This window comes from Rhinopithecus bieti, unplaced genomic scaffold (assembly GCF_001698545.2).
Source record: "Rhinopithecus bieti isolate Rb0 unplaced genomic scaffold, ASM169854v2 scaffold_65, whole genome shotgun sequence".
Classification (NCBI taxonomy): domain Eukaryota; kingdom Metazoa; phylum Chordata; class Mammalia; order Primates; family Cercopithecidae; genus Rhinopithecus; species Rhinopithecus bieti.
In genome coordinates this window covers 4327877-4352648 of record NW_016803344.1, presented here as the reverse complement: position 1 = coordinate 4352648, position 24772 = coordinate 4327877, and the positions used below count along the sequence as shown (strand labels likewise).

The 24772-nt window shown below is 49.3% G+C and overlaps 1 protein-coding gene across 1 annotated transcript in view; it reads right to left on the bottom strand.

The window, feature by feature from the left end:
* Positions 1-2414: 2414 nt before the first annotated feature.
* Positions 2415-24772, bottom strand: part of ADRA1D (adrenoceptor alpha 1D) — a 28966-nt gene continuing 6608 nt past the window's right edge. The window contains 1 exon segment of the mRNA XM_017878085.1: positions 2415-3765. Coding sequence (XP_017733574.1) covers positions 3164-3765 — 602 coding nt within the window. The 3' untranslated portion in view covers positions 2415-3163.

Sequence of the window (24772 nt, the reverse complement as noted above, 5' to 3'; positions counted from 1 at the left end):
CTCCTGCACCTCCTGTAGGCTCACAGCCTGGTGCAGGGATACAGGAGGAGGTAGCTGTATCTGGGGCCCCTGTGTCCCAGAGACAGGCTGAGGTTCAAACATCAGACATATTTTCCAGATTGATTACCATGCCTAGAGCAAGTACAGGGCAAGCTGCTGGCCTTCCTGCCTCCACTCCCACTTGGTTAACTGGGGCAGGGAGGCCCACAAATCCTCCTGATGAAAGTTCCATTCCCACCCTCCCCTTTTGCCCCACTGTTGACTTTCTGTGGGATCAGCTGCCCTGGCCTGTGGGACTGTCAGAGGTGCTGGAACCAAAGTGACTCCATCTTAAATAGGGGCTGGGTAAAATGAGGCTGAGACCTACTGGGCTGCATTCCCAGGAGATTAGGCATTCTTAGTCACAGGAAGAGACAGGAGGTCGACACAAAATACAAGTCATAAAGACCTTGCTGATAAAACAGGTTGCAGGAAAGAATTCAACCGAAACTCACCAAAACCACGATGGCGAAGAAAGTGACCTCTGATTGTCCTCACTGCTCATTACATGCTAATTATAATGTATTAGCTGGTTAAAATACACTCCCACCAGCACCACGAGAGTTTATAAAAGCCATGGCAATGCAAGGAAGTTACCCTATACGGTCTGTAAAGGGAAGGAACCATCAGTTCTGGGAATTACCCACCCCTTTCCTGGAAAACTCATGAATAGTCCACCACTTGTTTAGCATATAATCAAGAAGTAAAAATAAGTATGAGCCGCTGAGCAGCCCATGCTGCTGCTCTGCCTATGGAGTAGCCACTTTTATTCCTTTTTTCTTTTTTTCTGAGATGGAGTTGACCAGGTTGGAGTGCAATGGTATGATCTTGGCTTACTGCAACCTCTGCCTCCTGGGTTCAAGTGATTTTTCTGCCTCAGTCTTCTGTGTAGCTGGGATTACAGGTGCCTGCCACCACACCCGGCTAATTTTTTATATTTTTAGTAGAGACAGGGTTTCACCATGTTGGCCAGGCTTGTCTCGAACTCCTGACCTCAGGTGATTCACCCGCCTCGGCCTCTCAAAGTGCTGGGATTACAGGTATAAGCCACCGTGCCCAGCCTATTCCTTTACTTTCTTAATAAACTTGCCTTCACTTTACTTTATGGACTTGCCCTGAATTCTTTCTTGTGCAAGACCCAAGAACCTGCTCTTGGGGTCTCGATAGGGACCCCTTTCTGGTAACATGACCAACTTTCACTCTGCTTAGAGACCCTCTGCAAACCCAAGGCTGCTGTTGAAAGAGGTCTTGCTCTTCCCTGTCCCAGAGGCCAATGTTCAATTCTTTGACACTGCGGTCTGCCCCCTTACTGACCACTGATTTGACAGATGGCCCCTACCTCTGCCAGAAGACAGTGAGGGCTGTCTCCTGGTGTCCCCAGCTTTGGGGCAGCCAGTGGGCTGCCAAGTGGAGCCCTCTTTGGAGTATGCAACATTCTGTCAGCACCCAACATGCTCCCAGCCATAAACTTCCCTTCCTGTGCCTCCAGGGAGGCCAGGCCTGAAAGCCCAGAACCTGCTGTAGACTCACGGTGTGAAATGTCTGCTTCCAGGCTGTAATACTGGCTGCCTTTTTAACTCTGTAAAACTTGGGTGAGATGCCTGAAATTGTGGGTGACCTTTACAGATAGACTACCTGCCTAGTAAAGAATGGAAACTTTGGGCTCGAAATATTGGTCTATGTGGCCCCAGCAGCTGGGTCATCCAGTTCAGAGCACCCCAGACACCCCAGTGTATTGTCTAACTCACTGTCCTCCCAAGGGTCCAGTGGGCCACAACCATCACCCCCATGCTGGTTGGATGTATGTGGTTGATACTATCCAGCTGAAGACTGAAATGCCTGCAATCTCATGGGAATGTGACAAGTAGGAATATGACATTTTACTCAGAGCTAACAAGCGTGGTTCCTAGGTACGGGTTCTTTTCCTAGCCATGTACAGCTATCTACTCGGGCTTGTATATCTTTTCATGTAAAGTTATGTTTCACCCATTTACCTGATGGCCGCCTTCCTCACTGAGGCCCTCAGAGCATCACATAAGCATCTGGGGAGACTGACAAAGGGACAATCTGTGCTTAGGATTACTATTTGGTTCACAAGATTGATCATGTGAGTTTTAAAACCTAACAACCCCCTCCAGGTCCTTTGGTCATGCTAAAACTCCCAGCAGACAGCAGCCATCAGTTAAGGAGTCAGTTAAGTTGAAACTAGAAAGGCGAATGTAGACCCAATCTATTCTGTTGCGGGTCTTTAGTTCTTGACAGACTTTAGGGGAAAAAAGTAGTTTTTTTTTTTTTTTTTTTTTTTTAATGGGTTATGAGCTAAAGAGGGACAGTTTGCACAGTTTGGACAAAATAGAAGTACTCTTACCAATAAATATGTCTCAAAATGACAAATAAAGCTCTCCAATTGGTGGCTCGGAACCCCAGCAAGAAGTGATGGGCACAGGCACGATGAGCTATGTACAGAGTGTAAACAGTAAGGCCCTTGAGGGGAAGTAATAAGGGCTAGGGCCAGGTGATGGGGTGTGCACGGAGGAGCCTGGGTGGCGGAGAGTGGGCCCATGGATAAATACAACAGGCTTGTATGACGGCCATACAGTCTACCACCAAAGCTTGTGTGGTGGTGGTAGGTCCACTGGGTTCCTCCAGTCGGCAGTAAGAAGGAGAAATTTGTCCATTGAGGAGCCCTGGTCCCACTGACTTTTTCCCTAAGGGAGGCACTGGGGTAGCCGGCCAAAGCTTCTGTGCCCATTCCCCAGAAGGGGAGGGGCAGGCCTTCCTGGCCATGCTTGGGGCTGTCTACTCAGGGTTCAGGGCATGGAGGATGGGGCAGTGTTTCTCAAATAGGGATTGGGAGCAAATGGCCCCACGGAGCCCGCAGCCCCTCCCTTCTAAGAAAAGAGTTCTGGGCACCTGAGACCAGCAGGGGGCTCCATTACTTTTCACCTTTCAAGGGCTCCAGCCTCAAGCTCCACCCAGTTCCTAAGGGATGCCACAGAGCAGCTGCCCTGATCAGTTTCCGAGTCTCCGATTTGCACGGAGTCTCTTGGAAAAACGCCAGCCTCCCTCTCTAGTCCCCCTTACCCACAAGCCCAGCACACTCCGCCGCCTAGCTCTGGGGTCCTTAAATATCAGTCTCCCGCAGGTTACTGTAGTCGACCAATTCGTAGGCCTGGCAGGCGGGGCCCTCGGCCACCTCGTGGGGGACGCCTAGGGACACGGCCTCCACCTCTGAGCGCTGGGAGCACGCTGCCTCTGCGCGCTGCCCGCCCCCGACGCGGATCTTGTGCGACAGGCTGGAGACTTTGGCGCGCAGCTGGTTGGTGGGTCTCCGGAGAGGCCCCAGCAGCCTCCACTCGCGGAAGGCGCTGGGTGGCTTTCGACGACTGGCCACCGGAGCCTGCATCTCCGGCGTGCCTGGGGGGTCGGGGTCGGGGAGCGCGGTGAGGGCCAGCGGCGCTCCGGGAGGCGCGTCGCCCGAGCTCCGGGTGCAATCCTGGCGCAGGCCGCTGGTGGAGGCCCGCCAGTGGTGGCCGTAGACACGCCAGAGAGGGCGGCGGCGCCGGCGACGACGGCACTGGCAGCGCAGGAGACGGAGGAAGGCGCGCTTGAACTCGCGGCTGGAACAGGGGTAGATGAGAGGGTTCACGCAGCTGTTGAAGTAGCCGAGCCAGAAGATGACCTTGAAGACGCCCTCCGATGGCTTCAGCTGCGGGAACAAGGAGCCTGTAGGGAGCAGAGACCGATACTGGTTAGCTGCTTGGGGAGGGGGAGGCCAGGCGGCTCTGGGCGCAAAGGGGAGATCCTTCAGTAGCCTTGGCTGAGTCATTGACTAGGAGTTGTCAAGGGATCCATGCTGTAAATCAGGAGGTCCATGAACTTGGATAGAGAAAAATAATAATTGTTTTCACTCACCTATACCTGATATTGAAGATTACCTTCAATGAATGTAGGCAACAAACCAGAGTAGTTAGACAAAACCAAGTGCAATTGCTGTTTTTGTAGCTCAAAACCGGTTCAATATTGGCAGTTTCGTATTATGAGACAAAGTAACAAACATAGCCATGTTTGCTCATTTCTGCGTGCCAGCATAATTTCACAAAGTCCCCGACTCTGTGACAAAGTACGGCTGTCTGGAAAGATGCGTTGAAGATAAAATAGGATAGAACATATGCCCCCGCCTCCCTGCCACATCTCTTGTCTGAGTCACTATATTCCTGAAATGATAAATGACCCTAGTTCTTGCCTCTTCCTACACAGAAGATAACGTCTGACTAGGTTAGTAATTACGCTGCTATGAACAGATATACTCTTACACCCAAAACTCAATATAATTCTGCTTTAATAGAACTTCTGAACAAGTTCAATATAATTTTGTACATATGGAAACCCCACCACCTATATATAAACAGTAGATTAAAATACTGTGCTGGAGCAGTCTGATATAACCTTTCTGAAGGGCTGGGCTACAGGGCTTAGTCTATAGTCCTCAATAACACTTCTAAATAAAACTAATGTTAACTTTTAAAAGCTTTTTTTCTTTAACTGATAATATGATTCAAACGAATATTAGCAGTCCCCACAGATATTTTCCTATCACTTTCAGTTGTTGCAGATGTTTTGAAATACTCTCTACGCTCACTTTTGGGAAGTGACAGTCATTAGAATGCACCACAGATCTTGTTTTTTTTTTTTTAGACCCACAGAGTCAATTTATTTGTGATAAAGGTACAAAGATAATTCAGTAGAGAAAGGGTAGTCTTTTCATTTGTCTTTTCAACAAATGATCCAGAACAATTGAACTAGATCTTGTTATGTAATACCTTAATGCAGAAGCATAGTCATTACCAAGTCATGCATTTCCTGTAAAAATATTTTGACGGCTTTTCCAATAACATCAGTTTCATTTGTAATCTTTTGTATTTTGTTTTATGCTTTTGAAAGCATGACTCTGAGAAGGGACCCATATGCTTCCCCAGGTGCTTAAGTAGTCTGCAACAAAAAGGGGTAAGAACCTTCGAATTAAATGTTGGCCAAGGTTTGCTCCCTGCCAGGTGCTGTGCTGGGTTCACACACACGACGAGGCATTACACATGGCCCTTATTTCCTAGCTAGTATGTGAATCAATATCTTTGAGATGCAGGTGGGGTGATGCTGGTGGTGGTGCTCAGTGTAGACAGTCCCTGACTTTTGATGGTTTGACTTAATTTTTTGACTTTACAATGGTGCAGAAGTGATATGCGTTCAGTAGAAACCATACTTCAAGTACCCAAACAACCATCCTGTTTTTCACTTTCAACATAGTAGTTAATAAATTACATGAGATATGCAACACTTTATTATAAAATAGGTTTTGTGCTAGATGATTTTGCCCAACTGTAGGTGAATATAAGTGTTCTGAGTGTGTTTAAGATAGACTAGGGTAAGCTATGATGTTCGGTAAGTTATATGTATTAAATGCATTTTGACCTATGATATTTTCAATTTATGACAGGTTTAACAGGACATAACCCCCACTGTAGCTCCCCATTGCCACTCTGTGTGCATGTAGGGTGGCAGCCACAGGCTCAGAGACAGCTTAGGGGTTTTAGAGGATGTACAAGAGTCAGCCAGGATGAGGCAGGGCAGAGGGTATTACAGGTGGAAGGGACAGGTGGGCAAGAAAATACCAAGTTTGGGTCCTGGGAATATCCTATAGGATAAACTCAGAAAATCTCATTTGGGACAAATAGTGAAGGGGCTTACATGCTGTGAAGTTCAGCTTTTATTTTGTGGATGCTTACAAGCCATGAATATTTTTAAGCAGGTGAGAGATAGAGCCTGGAATTAAGCCTCCATAAACACACTGCTCATGGGCTGTTGAAATGCAGGGCAATGGGGCTGTTCCAGTGGAAGTGGTCAGGAAAGGCTCCTGGGATGGCTTTGAAAAAGGATAGTGCCAGGCAGGGTGGGGCAGGGACACTAGGATCTGAGTTGTGCCAGGAAGACCCTCCTTTCCACAAACATCTCCCCTGACATCCCTACCATGGACCCAGAAAAGGTCATTTTTCCAGAAAGGCACATGACCAAATGCAAAGGTACGAACCAGGCAGCAGAGGCCACTTTTTCATCCTCACCCTCAGCAACAGTAGGGGCAAGAGAGCAGGGGGCCAGGGGTATTCCCTCCTGGATAGAGGCTGCAGATGCCTGTGAGACCAAGCAGGCCAGGGGTGGGGGGGGGTCCTTGACAAATTATGGGACCTTCTCTCTCTTCCTCTTGCCTTCAAAGAAAAAAGAACAGGGATCCCTACTGAGGAGGCAGAGGCACCATTCCCCTCTCTTCGACCTGGGGATTATTAACTTTACTGATCACTCCTCCTCCCACTATACAGGGACAGTTTCTGGTGCTAAGAGACACTGCAGGGGAAGAGGAGGGTCTCATAGCATCATGGCACAGGCTTCTCAAACCTTGGTCATGTGGCCCTGAGCAACTTATGTGGCCATCTAAGTTTTTTTTTTTTTTTAGATGGAGTCTCGCTCTGTCGCCCAGGCTGGAGGACACTGGTGCGATCTTGGCTCACTGCAATCTCCGCCTCCTGGGTTCAAGCAATCCTCCTGCCTCAGCCTCCTGAGTAGCTGGGACACGCCACCATGCCTGGGTAATTTTTGTATTTTTAGTAGAGTCGGGGTTTCACCATGTTGGTCAGGCTGGTCTCCAACTCCTGACCTTGTGATCTGCTTGCCTCAGCCTCCCAAAGTGCTGGGATTACAAGTGTGAGTCACTGTGCCTGGCCCATCTAAGTCTTACTTTCCTTTTAATATTATTTTTCTAGAAGGAATTTTGTGAAGATTCATATATTTTAGGTCCCAGCACTTAGCAGGTTCTTAAAAAGTATTGGTACCTATTACTTTTTTTTTTTTTTTTTTTTTTTGAGACAGGGTTTCTCTCCCATCGCCCAGGCTGGACTTCGGTGGCACGCTCTTGGCTCATTACAACCTCCTCCTCCTAGACTGAAGCGATCCCCCTGCCTCGGCCTCCTGAGTAGCTGGGACTACAGGCATGCACCATCACACCTGGCTAATTTTTGTATTTACAGTAGTGTTTTGCCATATTGGCCAGGCTGGTCTTGAACTACTGACCTCAAGTGATCTGCCTGCCTCAGCCTTCCAAAGTGCTGGGATTACAGGTGTGAGCCACTGTGCCTGGCCTATTAGTATCTATTACTTACCCCCATTTCTGTGGCTTTTGAGTGAAGAGACCTCAGATCTGGGAAGGGACCCAGTTTCTAGCTCTGGAGAGTGGCCAGAAACAGCAGCTGAGACCTAGTGGGTTTAGGGGCCACTGGTGCATCAGTCAGGATGTGTGAAGGAGATTATTTTCCCTGGGAGAGGGGTTGGGACGTCCCTGGAATGTGGGGGCCACTAGTGTTGACCTTAGCCTCCAGGAAAGTGGCCCTCAAGAACAGCATTGCTCAATGGCTGCGAAGTAAGACAGAGTGCTGAAAATAGCCTTCTGACTCAGGCTACAATTCTTTTATATTTAGCCCAGGATGACAAATCAGCGGACTATGCTTTTCAGTGGTGAGCCTGAAGCTGGCCAAAGAGCATTATTATTTGCATGGTTTTTATTCAGACTGGTGGGCAACATGGTATACTGTGGTATGGCGAGGTCACATAAACATTAATGTGGTAATTTATGCTCAATCAACCTGAAGTCTGCTGTGAGCAGGGAAGTCCTTACAGGAGAAGGAGCTGTAATACAAACTCAGCCTTTAACCCTCAAGGTTTTCCCACTGTATCCTGTTGAGGTTTTGTCTTACTTTGGGCTCTCCCAGAGCAGACTGACAAGAATAGAAATACAAGTTGTTAATTTGGGAGGTAAATAAAACAGCTTGAGTGGAGTGGGAAAAAGAGACAGGGAAGAGAAGGAAGCCAATAAAATGCGTATTATCAAGTTATTGATCACTGTGGGCAATGGGGTAGCTCTGGGTAGCTATGAAGAGGACAAACCTCAGTGTTCTCACACCAGTAGGGTAAGGGAGGTGGGTATTTATACGCCCATTCCCATCAGTCATTGTTTGGGCTGCTCCCTCTGGGTGTTAATTTTCCACACTTTCTGTCTGCCACATGAGTGTGCAGAGAAGTCCCTGGGCAAATAAATGCAGGCAGGTGCTTCAACAGAATTTGGCCCTCATGCACTAAAGCTCTGGGGGAGATGGGTGGGGAACCAGTGGCATCTGGCACAACTTTGTTTTATGTGCTCTCTGCCCACTGCATGTAGACATGTTGCCTGGAAATACAAACAATCTGTGCGTTGGGCTCCGGATTCCACAGGCAGTGGCTCTCAAGAGACTTCTCCTGTTCCGCTTACAGATGGCAGGTCTGAACTTCACACCCGCCTCTGCCCACAGTGCTCCAATCCACCACCTACACCTCCCTGCACTTGCCCACTCTCTTGGCGGCACCCCTCAGCATTCTCTCATGGGCCCACAGCCTCATGCAGGGATCTCTGGGAGTCAGAAGGACAACTGGGCGTTTCCTTCGCTGTGGCATACCATGAGTGTGAAATGGGGAACTGCCCCAAGACCCCTGAGCATGGGCACGTGGCTCACGGGCCTTGTTCTCTTGTGGCTCCAATGTCTCTCTGCAGTCCTCTGTCTTCATGTGCAACAGCCAAGTGGCCATGCTGAGTCATGCTGCACTCTGGCCACAAGGGGCTCCCCAGTTTTGCCTCTGGGCTCTTGCACATGATTATCCTGGAATGCCCTTCCTCTATATCTGGTAGTTCCAGCTCCAGTGGCACCTCCTTCTGGAAGTCTCTCTTACGCCACCCGCTCCTGACCCAGCTGAGCTATTTTACTCCTCTCCCACCCGCAGAACATCACACTCCCTTTTAAGTGCCTAGAGCATTGTAGGTAATGATCCATTTCCTGTCTATTTCACCTGTAAAGGCTAAGCTCCCCCTACCATGCTTGGCATCTAGTAGGTACTTGATACATTCTTGGACTCTTTTCTGTGTATCCCATCTTGCAGCTCATCCATCACCAACTCCTGTTGGCTCCTAAGTCCCCTCTACTTTGTATCACCTTCGTGTTACTACCTTAGTCCAGGCTACCATCGTTGTCTACCTGCAGTGCCTCTTTCTTTTCCCTCCTTCCTTCCTTCCTTTCTCTTTTTTTTTTTTTTTTTTTTTTGACATGGGGGTTTCACCATGTTGGCCAGGCTGGTCTCCAACTCTTGACCTCAGATGATCCGCCTCAGCCTCGGCCTCCCAAAGTGCTGGGATTGCAGGCATGAGCCACTGCTCTGGGCCCCTGTAGTGCCTTTCTAAGCAGGCTTACTGCTCCTGCCTTGTGCCCCCAAAGCTTGCTCTCTATACACAGCTGGGGATCCTTTTAAAATACAAGCCTGAGCATTTCATTTCTTCACTTAAAACCCATTAGCCACTGAGTGCAACTTCCTGTCTTCTCTCTCTCTTCCTTATCTGTACTTTGACCTCCTGCCAACTCCTTGGATTCCTCCTGTCATCTCCTTCTCTGCTTAGCTGAGACTCCTACTCACCAGCACCTCAACTGTTCTCTTTTCCACCACCCCACCTCCTCATCCTTCTGGATGTAGGGAGACTCATCTAGCCAGATCCTGACTCTGGAGCAATTTAACCGCTCCCTGAACACACTTGGGGTCTCCAACCTCAGCTCTATGTCCCATATTTCCAGTGATCTAGGCTCCTGTCCTCTGCCAGTTCTCTCCCTTTTCCTGTACCGGCTCTTTACTGCATTGCAGGTAGACAATGATGGGAGTGTTGATCAAGGTGGCATTAATGAGGTGGCACAAAGTTGGGGGGATTTGGCAGCCAAAAGGAGTTGCTAATGGATGAGGTGCAAGGTGTGATACAAACAGAAGAGTCCAAGAATGTATGAGGTACCTACTACGTGGCAAGAATGTATGAGGTACCTACTACGTGGCAAGAATGTATGAGGTACCTACTACGTGGCAAGAATGTATGAGGTACCTACTACGTGGCAAGCATGGTGTGGGGAGCTTAGTCTTAAGAGGTGAAATAGAGAGGAAACATAGAGTTACCTACAGTGTAGCCTTTCCTATACCAAATCTTTACCCCTCTCTCCAAGCCTTGCAGCCTGCCCCTTCCTTCTTCTCCGGAGCAGTTAATCTTACCTCCTGTTTCACAGGGAAAGCAGAGGCCACAAAAACTAGGCACTCGCCCCGCCTTCCTCACCTCTCATCTTCTTTGGTAAGGAAGGGATATCTCCTCCCACCCAAGGTTAGTGTCCCTACTTGTATGGTGGAGCCCTTGATCCTTAAGCCACCCATGAGCCTGCCTTGGTTATAGCTGCTGCCTCTCTGCTGGCTTCCTGGCTACCACCTTGTTCTCTCCACCTCTCCAGCCCTCACCTACAGTCTCCTCGTCCCCACCTGACCTCACTCTTTGCTCTGATGCTTTACCCCACATGTTCCACCCCTCCCAGGCCTTCAACCTGCGGACACTGCCCTCATTCTCCTGGGTGCCGCTCATCTCATCTGTGGCTTCCAGGATGACAGCCTCTTGGTTTTTCCTACTCCTTGTCAGTTTCCTTGCTGCTCCTTCCTCACATCCTCACTGCTAAAATGTAGGAGTGCCTCATTTAGTCTTGCAGTTTCCTGTCTTTGCATTCTCCTGTCAATGTCATCCAGGTTCACGGTGTTAAATAGTGACTTTACAGCTCAGACCTCTCTCCGTAATTCCAGACTCATAGATCCAGCTGTCTCCTAGACATCTCCATTTGGGTGTCTAGTGGATCTCACACTTATCCTGTCCTCATGAAGCTTACATTTCATTGGGGAAGACAGGAAATAAACAGGATAAACAAGGAAAATGTAAAGGTATCAAAGGGTAAAGGTATACTAGGAGAAAAAAATGAAGTGGGAAAGAAGATAGGAGGTGAATGTGCCTGTGATATGTGGCTGGGAGTGGTGGTATAAATTCTGGATAAGGTGGCCAGGAAAGTCCTGATGAGAATGTGACGTTTGAGTAAAGAGCTGAATGAAGTGAGTGAATGAGGTATATGGAGATCTGGGGAGGAACATTCCAGCAGAGGAAACAGCAAGTGCAAAGGCCCTGAGGTGGCCCTGGTATGTTTGCAGAATGATGACAAGGTTGGTGTGAACAGAATGCAGTGACTGAGGGCAGAGAGGAAGCAGACGAGGTTAGAACTCAATCACCCACCCTCAATGTGCCCTCCCACCCTGTCTGAGACACCATCATTACTTCCCATGATGAATCCAGTAGCCCCTCACTGCTTGTGCCCCTGCCCCTGAATCTTTTCTCAACCTGGCAGTTAGAAAGATTTAAAAGACTGGTCATGTCACTCCTCTGCTCAGAACCCTCCAACAGCTCATCTGCCTTCTCCTGGCAAGAGCCTATGACCTACACAGCTCAACATGTGCCCCCAAATCTCTCCTCTCCTCTCCTTCCCCTGTCTACTCTGTTCCAGCCACACTGCCTTCCCTGTTGCTTTTTGGACATGCCAGATGCACACCCACTTTGGACCTCTGCACGTTTTCCCCAGAATTTTCTTCCTCCAATATGCACGTGATTCATACCCTCACCTTTGTGATGAGATCATGCTGAATTCATCTTTATAATTGCAATATCCCCCAACTCTGTGCTCCCTGCCTGGCTCAGCTTGCTCTGTTGTGCCTCATGGTACTTGTCACCCTGTGTCCTATTTGAGTCACGATTCATATGTCTGTTGTCTATCTCCCTGCAATGAACATCCCTGGGGTGGGGCTGGGGTCTGTTTTGCTTGGTGCTGCATTCCCATTGCCAAGAAGACCTCAGAGGCATATCAAGCACACAGCAGGTGCACAATACTTGCTGAGTTTGCTGAATGAATCCCTCCTCTGTATCCTACACATCCAACTGGTCACCACATCCTGTGCGGTAGATGTCCTTTTTCGCAGGTCCCCCGCGCACTTCACCATGTTCGTTAAGCCTTGGCTTGCTCTGTCATTTCATTTTGCTTAGGTGGCGGCAGCAGCCCCTGACAGCCCCTGGTCTCACAGCCTCTGGCCTCAAACCATATCCTTTCCACTCTGCACACAGCTGCTGGGAGACTTTTCCTTAAAAGCTGGTTTCTCTCCTTTCCCTTCTGAAAACTGGCAGTGGCTTCCGGTGGCTCAGAGGAATCAATGGAAACATGTTGCTGCCCACAAGGAAACACAACGTTTCTAGGGCTAGTGCTGTCTTTGTCCTGTCTTCCCCCAAATTCAGCCACGCCAAGCCCCAAGCAGATCCTCCCACACAGCTGGGCTCCTTCTGCCTTTCTGCCAGGACTTGCTGCTCCCAGGAGCCTCCTCCCCAAGTCCCTGCAGCCCCAGGTCAGATGTCTCCCCACCCAGCCTGGCTCAGCTGTCCTTTCCCATGCAACTACAGGTTCAATCAATTTGCTATTGCTCCATCTACTCTATGTGACTCTTGGTTTCTTGAAGGCAGGGATGGGATTACCCTCCCTTCCTTCCTTCCTTCCTTCCTTCCTTCCTTCCTTCCTTCCTTCCTTCCTTCCTTCCTTCCTTTTCTTTTTTAAGTTTTTACAGACTGGGTCTTGCTGTCACCCAGGTTGGAGTGTAGTGGTGCAATCACGGCTCACTGAACTCCTGGGCTCAAGTGAGCCTCTTGCCTCAGCCTTCCAATTAGTTGGGACTACACACACGTGCCACTGCACCTGGCTAATTGTTATTATTATTATTATTATTATTATTATTATTATTATTATTATTTTGTAAAGACAGGGTCTTGCTATGTTTCCTAGGCTAGTCTTGAAACCCTGGCCTCAAGTGATCCTCCCGCCTCAGCCTCCCAAAGTGCTGGGATTCCAGGAGTAAGACACCGTGTCTGGCCTGAAAATTTTCTAAAAGGCATGTTTTGCACTGTCCAATATGTTTTCTTTTATCCCAGCCTCTAGCACAAGTGCCTGACTCAAACGAAGCAGGAACTCTGAAATATCTGTTGAATGAACAAGTAAATGGCACTTGAATAGGTGGCCTCTAATGTGCAGAGGAAGGAAAAGGGAGCTGATGCTTTCCGAGTGTTCAGTACCTTCTAGGCACCATGCTGGGCCTTTTATGTAGTTCTCAATGAATCCTCATGGCATCCGGCTTTGCAGAACGATTCTAGTTACCCAGAGAGCAAGTAGCCCTTAGGGTCAGGACATGCATCTGAGTTGGTCTAGTCCTGAAGCTCCTGGTCCTCTCCTGACATCACTTAAACATAGAAACAGAACTCCCCTTGGGCTTCCAGGGGCACTGGGGTCAGGAGGCACAGCCACTCCCTTTGTTCTTCCTGGCAGCTGCCCCACCAGCGGTGAGCCCATCCCACCTCTGGATTTTCTCTCTCTTTCTTCCTTTCTTCTTCCTTTCTTCTTCCTTCTCCCCCCGCCTTCCTTCCTTCCTGTCTTTCTGTCTTTTTTTTTTTTTTTTTTTGACAGAGTATTGCTCTCTTCCCCAGGCTAGAGTGCAATGGCGTGATCCCAGATCACTGCAACCTCCGCCTCCCAGGTTCAAGCAACTCTCCTGCCTCAGCCTCCCAAGTAGCTGGGAAAACAGGCGCCCATTACCACACCCGGCTAATTTTTTGTATTTTCAGTAGAGATGGGGCTTTGCCATGTTGGCCGGGTTGGTCTTGAACTCCTGACTTCAGGTGATCCACCCGCCTCGGCCTCCTAAAGTGCTGGGATTACAGGCATGAGCCACCGTGCCCGGCAGCCTCTGGGTTTTCACAAGGCTGGTCTATCGAGGAGGCTAGTCCTCCTCCTCTCTCTATAGGGGGCATTTCCCCTGGAGCTCAGCCTCCGCTCAGCCTAGAACCTTCTTCAAGGGTGTTCCTGTGGTTTCCTGCTCTGCTGGGGTTTGAGGGGGTGATAGCGGCTTCTGGAGCGTGTGTGCTCGGAGCACGCTTCATTCTGCTTACACCAGGCCATGTGGCATTTGCTGGCCTGCATGTCCTCAAGGGCGCCTTGCAGGGCCTGCCACATCAGGTTCAGCTCCATGTCCATCCATCCAGACTGCTCAGAAGGGTTGGGGTGGTGCTTGCTAGCTGGAGAGAGTATCAGAATGACCCCAGACTCCTGGGAGGAACCCCAGAGAGCTACTTGGCCAACTCTTTCACCTCCTTCAAGTCTTTGCTCACAAAGTCTCTTTTATGCTTGAAGTCAGGTACTGTTGGTGCCCTGCCCAGGGCCCCCCAGGTGCTGTGTTTGCTGTCAGAGGCTGGCCGTTGTGCCTTCTCTGGACAACTGCCCTCAGTCAGTGGGAGCTGCTTCGACTGGATCCATGACACCTGCTTCCCAAGGGGACAGCCTGCAGCCAATGACAGCCAATGTGGTGATAGAGAAGGCTGGGTCCCTTGCCTCAGCACAGTCCTGTTCTGCCTTTCTTGCACCAGGGATCCCTGTGGGGTTGTGCTAAGGCCAAGCTTTGCCTCAACCACATCCTGGCTTTAGCTCTTCCCCTCTGGCTTCCTGCCCTCCCTCACAGGTGTCTCCTGAAATCCCTCTTTCAAAAAATTCCTAAGTGGGCACAGTGGTGCATGTCTGTAGTCCCAGCTACTTGGGAGGCTGAGGCGAGAGGACTGCTTAAGCCCAGGAGTTCAAACCCAGCCTGGGCAATTTAGGGAAACCCTGATTCTAAAAAATAAAATAAAATATTTATTTAAAAAAAAATCATCCAGGCTGGATATGGTGGCTCACGCACATAAATCCCAGCACTTTGGGAGGCTGAAGTAGGTGAATCTCTTTAGCCCAAGAGTTCCAGACTAGCCTGTGCAACATGGCAAAACTCCATCTCTATAAAAAAATATAAAAATTAGCCAGGTGTGGTGGTGCACACCTGTAGCCCCAGCTACTTGGGAGACTGAGGTGGGAGGATCACTTGAATATGGGAGGTTGAGGCTGCAATGAGCTATGATTGCACCACTGCACTCCAGTCTGGGCAACAGAGGTGGGTACATGCAGCCACCATGCAGGTGGCTGCATGTACCTGCCTTTTTTTGAGACCATGTCTCAAAAAGAAAAAAGATCACCCAGCACCATGAGATCTGTTAGAAAAAAACAAAATCCTTCAAGAAGAACCCCCATCTCAAACTCTGCTTCTAGGGAACCCGACCCAAGACATTCTTTGTCAGTGCATGGACACGTCTTCAAGTGTTTTTGCTTGATCCCCAAAACCTTGGGACCAGGGATTAGCCCTTAATGGCCATCATCACTCTTCTGCCCCCTGCTGGGGAAAGGTGGGGCCTGAGTGTACACGTTTGTGTTCATTTCTCCCCATTCAACAGGAGACTTGCAGTGGGGTGGGGGTGAGCATGGCTGCATGAACCCACCTCTGAGGAGACCCAGTAAGGACGCAGGGAGGAGATGGCCAAAAATAGCACTCCCACCTGCTCTTCTCTGTTTCTTGTTCTTGTTCTCCCATGTGGCAAGTCGCCATCCAGCTGGCTGGGCTGCTCCAGCCTGCCTTCCCCATTCCCTGTATTGGGGTGCCCATGTCAGGAGTCTAACCTAATGTTTGGAGGACTGGGCATCCTCTGGTCAGAAGAAGTGGGGCCTCTCCTGTGTCAGCAAGAAAAGCCACTCTCTGGCGTATTGGCGGGGCCGACCTGGCCCACATATTGTTGGGGAAACTGAAGCAGGCGGTTGTTTACAGCCCAGATTATCATAAGCCAGTCCGTTTTCCTAAGGAACAGGAATGGCCAGGCCTGCAGGAGCTGCTGAGATGCTGCTAAGGCAGGGAGGGACATGGCTGGAGCCGAGCAACTGACTGGCCAAGGCTTGCTGAGGACAGACGGCGCTGAAGTCAAGGGGCGGACTGTGTGATTAATAGCACTCTTTTGGCATCACCAGAAGGAACTTGTTCTTGGCAGATTGACAGAATTCACAGCCAGCCTTGCTCCATAACTTGTAGACGACCATGAAATATCAGGCTGCACCTCAGCCTCCCCCATCTTCCTACCCTCTCCTCCACTGGGACTTTTCTATCCATAGTAAGCCATTCCCCTGGCCACAGAGATAGAGGAGTAAAAACACCCTATCCTTCTAGATATTCAGTCTCCTCCCACCCTGCCAGCAGGGCTAGGAGAGAAGGAATTCCCAGCCCCAGACTCCCTTCCTCTCCCACAGTTTGCTCAGCGGCTCACGCAATGGCCCTAATCTTGGAGCTCAGTAGCAGCCCTCCCCAGGAGAGGCTGGGACCTCTGTCCTTCATGGTCCTCTTTGCTACATTATAAAGGGTCAGCAAGCCTCTCTAATACAGTACACTTGAGCTGAGACCTGAAGACCCTGTGAGGGAGTGAGCCATGCATCTATTTGAGGAAAGAAAATTCCAGGCAGAGGGAAAAGCATGTGCAAAGGCCCTGAGGCAGCAGGGTGCCTGACAAGTTGGAGAGACACCCAGGAAGTTAGGACTGCCAAAGTGGAGAACGGGAGGAGGAGAGTGGTAAGAGATAAGGCCGTTTTGAAGGGAACACAATCATGGAAACCTGTTAGGAGGAGGTGACCTGGATATGGTCCAGATCTCAGATGGATTGTGAAGACTTGAAGGAGTGAGTCGAGGGCACCATGGGGCCTGCTGTGCCAAGCCAAGTCTCTTGCCTTCCTTGCATCACCAATTTTCTGTGGTGAGAGGTAACTGCCAGGGTCCTCTCACTTGAGATGCACCAGGCGTAGGTCAGAAGTCCTTCTGTGCCCTTGTGTTTGCCTTGGGATCCTTGAGCTACCTGGGGCTGGCCCCTGACTCCCTTCTGTAGCTGAGGGGCAGGTGAAGGGAGGGCAGCTCCTAGAGCAATGGAGGCTGCCTGATGGAGCCCAAGTTAGGGAGATGAGCCACAGGCCTGTCCCGCATCCTCTTGCCTCCTGTAGGCCTCCACCACGTCCCACCCATTTCTCTTTGACTCTTTGTTTGCCTCCTCTTCTTCCTTCTCTCTTCCCACATTCCATCTTTCTCCCCCTTCTTTCTCCTCTTTGTTGTCACTTCTTAACTCACTTATTTCCTGATTTGTGGTTTTGGAATGGCCACAACCCAAGCTCTGAGTGACCAAGGCTGCAGTTCTGCCCCACGGCCAGGCTGGACCCTGATCCAAGCATGAGCCTCTCGGCTCTGGGGCCACACTGACAAATGGCTCCTGGGTGTGAGCAGAGCAGCACTAATAGCAGGGGAGAGAAGGTTCCCAGGCAGTGGCCGTGCTGTCCAGGAGTCCCAGCACTGAGCCGCCTGGGCTTTGCCTACTGGGCTGCACACTGACTTTCAGAGACTCAAGACCCTGTTCTCCTAGGTGACCAGTTGCAAAGTGAGGGAAGTCCTACCCTCCAGCGTGCACAGGGTGCATGGTGGGGCTGGGGGGTGCACAGCAGGCCTGGGCTCAGGTGGGGGCAGAGATGGGCTTAGGGACTCAGAGACTTCCTCAGGGACTCTGGGGGTCTGCCAGGGCCTGGGAGAGGATCGGGCCATGCAGGAAGGGGCCATGTCCCATGGCAGTCCTCAAGATCCCCTCGTGGCCAGTATCCAAGACATGGAAGTGAGCCTGGGGGATGTGTGTAGGGGCTGAGGGCTTCGGTGAGATGGAAAGCTGAACACGTGGCTTCTAGCTACGGCCCTTAACCCTGGCCCCAGCCCAACCTCTGACCCAGGCAAGAAATAACATGGACTCTGGGGCCAAAGTAGTTGGGTTACAATGCCGGATCTGACACTTATAAGCTGGGGGGACTTTGGTCATATTACTCAACCTCTCTGGTGCCTCAGTTTTCTCATCTGTAAATGGGGCTGCTAATAGCATCTACCTCATAGGACTGTTGGGGGATAAAATGATTCGAACAGCACCTGGCACGCAGGATATATGTGTTTGTGATTAGTTAATTAAGGTGGGAGAGTGGGAATGGGAAAAACAAAACAGACTGAGGGATGTTTGGGAGATTGGAGTGTCTGAGTGGGGCATGAGGAGGAGCTGAGGCTGATGCTCAGGTTCCTGACTTGGACTCCAGAGGACAGACAGAGATGCCATTTGCCAAGATAAAGAATTTGCGGGGAGTGGCAGGCTCGAGGGGAGAAGCAGAAAGGTGGGCCTAGAAGAGGAGGACAGTGTGGCTGGCGTGTGGGAGTGTGGTAGATGGAATAATGCCCCCAAGACGTCCAGACCTGTGAATGTCACCTTCCATGGCACAGGGATCCTGAGATGGGCTGATTGTCCTGGAGAATCCAGGTGGGCACAAAGGAATGACAAGACTCCTCAGACGGGAAAGAGGGAGGCAGGAGGCTCAGAGCCAGAGAGGGAGAGGTGGCAACAGAAGCGGCAGTCGGACCATTCTGCGGATGGATGGAGGCAGGGCCACGAGCCGAGGCATCCAGTGGTCTCTAGAAGGTGGAAGGGGACAGGGATAGAATTCTCCCCATGTCTCCAGAGGAAACGCGACTTGCTGAGGCTTGGATGTTAGGACTTCTGGCCTTCAGAACTGGGAGGTAATATATTCTTTGAAGCCACTCAGTTTATGGTAATTTGTTACAGCAGCAACAGGAAATGAATACAGGCCGTCTGAGGGGCTGCTGGGACCTTAGCAGCTGGACTTGGGGCTGGAGCTGAAGAGGGCTTGTCTGGAAATGTGGATCTGAAGGGCAGAGGGGTCTCCGAGGAAGGCTGAGAAGGAGCAGCCAGAGGACCAGGATGGGGATGGGAGAGAGATATTAAGGATCATAAGAAGAAAGGGGAGAGGGACAAACTGACATATAGGAGTGAATGAAAGGACTTAAAAGAGACCCCTAGCCAGACGTGGTCTCAGCTACTGGGGAGGCTGAGATGTGGGAGATTGCTTGAGCCCAGGAGTTGGAGGCTGCAATGAGCTGTGATCATATGACTGCACCCCAGCCTGGGCAACAGAGTAAGACCCCATCTCTTTCTTTAAAAACAATTAAAACAAAAATTTCACTCCATTATTCTGCTCTGAGAGACTCTGTCTCTTGGAAAAAAGAAAGAAAGAAAGTAAAAAGAGCCCTCTGAATGTGAGGATCTGGCAGCCTCCAGTGACAGTGCCAAGGCAGATCCAGGGAAGTGTGTGCCCTTAGCCCTGGGGCAGGTGTGAGAATGGCAGGAGCTACCCTGAGTGGGGCTGATGCATGTGGCAGGTGGAAAAAGGTGTTCTAATCAAGACAATGTCGGGACTTTTATTTATTTATTAATTTTTTTGAGATGGAGTCTTGCTCTGTCACCCAGGTTGGAGTGCAATGGCTCCATCTCGGCTCCCTGCAACCTCCGCCTCCCAGGTTCAAACGATTCTCCTGCCTCAGCCTTGCAAGTAGCTGGGACTACAGGCACATGCGACCATGCCTGGCTAATTTTTGTATGTATGTATGTATGTATGTATGTATGTATGTATTTATTTTAGTAGAGATGGGGTTTCGCCATGTTGGCCAGGCTGGTCTCAAAATCCTGACCTCAGGTGATCCACCCACCTCAGCCTCCCAAAGTACTGGGATTACAGGTGTGAGCCACCACGCCCAGCTGACAGGATATTCTTTTAAGAGTTAAGAGGGTCGGCCGGGTGCAGTGGCTCAAGCTTGTAATCCCAGCACTTTGGGAGGCCAAGGTGGGCAGATCACTTGAGGTCAGGAGTTTGAGACCAGCCTGGCCAACATGGTGAAACTCCGTCTCTACTAAAAATTTAAAACATTAGCCGGGCATGGTGGTGGGCGCCTGTAGTCCCAGCTACTTGGGAGGTTGAGGCAGGAGAATCACTTGAACCTGGGAGGCGGAGGTTGCAGTGAACAGAGATCATGCCACTGCACTCCAACCTGGGTGACAGAGCAAGACTCTGTCTCAAAAAATAAAAAACAAATAAAATAAAATAAAATAAAGCAGCTACTAATCTTTAAAAAAAAAAAAGATTAAGAGGGTAAGTAGCAAAGAATATGAAAGACTACAGCACTAAGTGGGGGAAGGCTGAGGACAAAGGGGTCCACGTGATTGAGGGAGAATCTTTAAGAAAGCTCTGGACATGTTGATGTGCTGTGTGTGTGGACAGGAGACAGGTGGGAGACAAAGACGGTTGAGGAGTAACTGAAAGAGTAAGGCTCCTTAGAAAGGAAAAAGGGTTGAGAGAGAGTCAGAGCTCACAGAGAATCTGCAGGACTTTTGGGGAGACCCTGAGAGCTGCGTCGAGGCAACAGCCTGACTATGGAAAGTGTGACTTTTCTCCAGCAAGTGCTCAGCTAGACCTTGGTTTGTACTAGTTTGCTACAATTTCAGAAATGCTGTGATCTCTCTTTGGAATATTTACACCATGAAAATAGGCAGACGCTATAAATCAGCCTCCATCTCAGAGCCAATTGTTAAAAATTTACCAGGACATCATAGGGAGGAATGGTGTAATTCAGGATCTGGGGCTCACAGAATTACGAGGAAGTGAGGGAATTAAAGACAGCAAGAGAGGATGAGGCAACAGATCACGCGAGCTGGCTAAGGAAGGGATGCGTAATCGACTGGGAGGCAAGGTGAGGGCAGGGAGTTGAAGGCCTGGTCAAGGCTGGAGTTGATAAGCAGGTGTAATGGGAGCCAAGCAGGGAGGACAGGAGCAGATGGACTCAGGAGGAAGAGCTTCGCTGAGAATTCTAGGGGAGGGAGATTAAAATGGGCACATGGACCAGGGCATAGGCCTTGGAGGAGGGGAGGAGGGGAAGGTCACTGTAGTCTCAAGGCCAGAGTGTCATCATGGGTCATCCTCAGTACAGTGGAGTCACACTGATGACCAGGGTGGGGGGGGGGAGTGGGGAGAAAACAGTGTGATTCCGATGCCCAGATCTTTAATGAATGGAGCAGGGTGATCAACAGTTCGTCAGATGTTTGGGACAAACATATCAGCAGGAGCTGGGCAGAGGACAAGATCTTCAGGGGAGGCAGAGGAGGAATATATGCCCAAGGACAGAAGCCCCCAACAGTGTTGTGTTTTTCTTCTACTGAAAATAAAATGTATTTCCTAGATCTGTCCATTGAATCAGTGACCAACTCAGTATCAATGAACAGCTCAGACAGTCATCTTCCATTTAAAGAGACTAGGGCTCTTTAGAGAAATGGCTAATTCCAGGTCTAGGGCAGAAAAAATGCAAGCTGAACCTGAAGCATCTTATCAGACCAGAAAGTAAAGAAGAGCTCAAGATGCTCCAGGTTCTGCCAAAGATCTCAGAAGCCAACTGGAAGGAGTACCCACTGGCCAAGCCCAAAACAATGATGTCTGTGATGTGCTGGAACAGCAAGGATGTCTAAAAATAATGACATTACCATGGTACTAAAGCAGCCTCAGTGGTCACGTCTGGAAAGAATGCTAGAGAACTGACTCTTCCTCTGATAAATAAAGAGGAATATTGAACATCTTCCCTGCCTTTGCTGTACAGATTCTATTTAAACCAAACAGTTAGTGGTGAAATCATTTTAGAATGCTAGTGAATAAATGCAGAAGGAATGACAGGATTAGAACATCCCTACTTCAAGCCCCAGTGATATAACGGGTCCAGGCCATGGTCAGTGGCTGCCAAAACTAGTGGGTGAAAGGCTGATGGGTCACTTTGTAATGGACAGAGCAGGCTGATAGCACATGAACTCTGGTCAATCTTGACATCACAAAAGAGAAGAATTCTTGCCAGACCAAACCTGCACCCAGGAAGTACAGGGAACAGAGGGACATGTTAAATGGCACTGTGGAGATGCAAACTCCAGACTGTGGGATACACCTGGGGACAATCTGGTTTTGTCACTAAATAAATGGAAAGAAAAAAAAGCAGTGGAGGCTTACCAAGTAAAGAAACCTAGTAGGCAAATCGACCACATGTGATGTGTGCTCCTTCTGTGTATTCTGCTTCAAACCAACCAACCAAAAATTTACGAGGCAGACAGCAACATTTCAACACTAAGTAGATATTTGATGATATTAAATGATTTTATTTTATGTTTTATAATGAATTGTGGCCTTTTTTTTTTTTTTACAGTTATTATCTTCTAGAACTATACATTGAAGGATTTACAGATGAAGGGATACTGTATCTGGATGTTCTTCAAAATAATCTACAGTGGCTGGGTGCAGTGGCTCATGCCTGTGATCCCAGCACTTTGGTAGACCAAGGCGGGTGGATCACCTGAGGTCAGGAGTTAGATATCAGCCTGGTGATGGTGAAACCCCATCTCTACTAAAAATACAAAAGTTAGCTGGGCATGGTGGTGCATGCCTATAATCCCAGCTACCTGGGAGGTTGAGGCAGGAGAATCACTTGAATCCGGGAGGCGAAGGTTGCAGTAAGCTGAGATTGCGCCACTGCACTCCATACTAGGAGACAGAAAGACTCCATCTCGAAAAAAAAAAAAAATCCAAAATAATCTGGAGTGACGGGAAAGTGGGTGAGGATGGAAAGAATCGAGGTTAGCTTTGGGTTGAAGATGGGTCACAGGTACACAGGGGTTCATTATACTAACAGGGGTTCTTTCTACCAATGTATCTGTTTGAAACTTTCCATGATAAAAACATGAAAAAACCCCAACCCTAGCTCATTGTTTACTCATAATAGTAACTCAATAAATATTAACTGTTCTGTTAAAGATTTTTTTTTTAGGTCACAAAATGGGGAATCACCCCAACCCATGACAGATAAGAAGAGTTGTCTTTAAATAGAGGGCTGTTACGCTAAGCAAAATAAGCCAGTCACAGAAGGAGAAATACTGCATGATTCCACTTATATGGGAGTCTCTAAAATACTCAAATTCATAGACTCAAAGAGTGGGATGGTGGTTTCCAGGGGAGAAAGTGGGCCAGGAAATTGGGAATTGCTATTCAATGGGCATAAGGTTTCAGTATGGCAAGATAGATAAGTTCTAGGGATCTGATATGCAACAGTGTGCTGTAGTTAATGATATGATATTTACACTTAAAAGTGTGTTAAGAGGGTAGTTTTCATGCTACATGCTCTTGCCACAATAAAAGAAAATTAAAATAATAAATAAATGGAGGGCTGTGCTTTGCCACCCAGATCCTTGACATGGCAGGATGGGAAGAGAACATGGGTTCTACCGTTTCCTTCTTCTGCACACATTTACTGAGCACCTATTATGTGCCAGGTGCCACAAAAGCACAGACAGGAGATGTAATGCCAGCCCTTTCTTCAGGCTTTAGGGCCAGGAGACAATGATGCCATTACTGAGGACCTACCACAAAGCACCCCTCGCCTCTCCCCTTCATCCACAGACCCCTGCACAACCTCAGGCAGCCTGTGGAGATGAGTCCTTTAGCACCTGGCCGATTCTCAGACGTATGCATAATCTACTCTCTACACGGGGCTACCAAAGTATGTCTTCCAGCTTGGACACCAATCACTAAGCATGGCTCACAGTCTCCCTCCTGCCTCTTCCTGCCTTCTCTCTAGCTGTAACGAAGGCATAACATGTAGACAGTTAAATTTAGAAAGCATGTGTATCTGAAGCACACAGCCTGATGGCCTTGTATATGCATGCACCAATGTCATCACTGCCCAGGTCAAGGTATGGAGCTGTCCCAGCCCTTCAGAAAGTTTTCTAGCATTCTCTTCCAGTTAGTACACTCACTGCACACACACAGGTGGGTAACCGCTATCCTGGATTTTATCACCATTGATAAGTTTCCCCTGTTTTTGAACTTCATCTACACAGAATCATAAGGTGTGTACACTTTTAGTTTCAGATCTGGCTTATTTTGCCCGGTGTAAACATCCGTGAAATTCATCCATGTGTGCATCAGTAGTTTGCTATTTTTCCTTGTACAGTGGTCCAGTCTATGAATACACGATTTATTTATCCATTCTCCTGCAGCCGGCAACTGGCCTCATCTCTTGACCCCTCTTGTCATAGGCTACACATTTTAGGTCTCCTAAACCACATAGCAACCCAGCAATACTGCTTGCTACTCCTGTGCCTACATATGTGTAGTTCCCTTTGCCCTCACACTTCATGATACATATCTGAATATTGACAATTACAGTGCATTGTGATAAAAGTTCATGCAGAGTGTTTCAGGAGTACATGGGACATCTAAGTCTGGGGGTGGTGAGGGACACAGGCACTGCCACAGAGCACAGACTGACAAGATAGGAGAGAGGCTCAGGTGTGGCTCACGGATGGCTGGAGTGGGACATTGGCTGGGCTGTCCTGGGACTTCTGATATCAGAGCCTCTGCCCAGCTTGTATGCCTTGAGGTGCATTTGAAGGGGGGCCCTTTGCTCTGAGTCTCTGGGCTGCTTTGAGTGGATGGCATTTGGAGGGTGGAGGTCAGTGATGCTCGGTGACCTGTCCAACAGGAGAGAGTTGGGATTGAAAGCCTGAGGTCTGTGAGTGGTCACTAGGAATGACAGGGGTGGGGCTGGTGTGTGTGTGTGTTTGTGTATGTATGTAGGTCTCGGCAGACAGTCCACCTCTGGGCATGGCTGGGGGACGCTTGCCAGGCAGCCCAAAGCCAAATGCAGTGAGATGCTGCCGCCATGAAAACAGGCAGGAGGGACACGGCCTCTGGAGGCTCCTGGGAGAGGAGGAAGCTTTTCTGCAGGTGGGTGCTTGCCTGGGGCAGGGTTTCCCCAGCCCCTCCGTTACCCCTCACACCCACAGGGAGGATAATCTGCATTCTACGCCAAACAACTGGCCTAAACCTGTAGGGTCAGGGGATTCTCGCACGAAGTGTCTCGGCGCAGAGGCTGCAGAGGCTTTTAT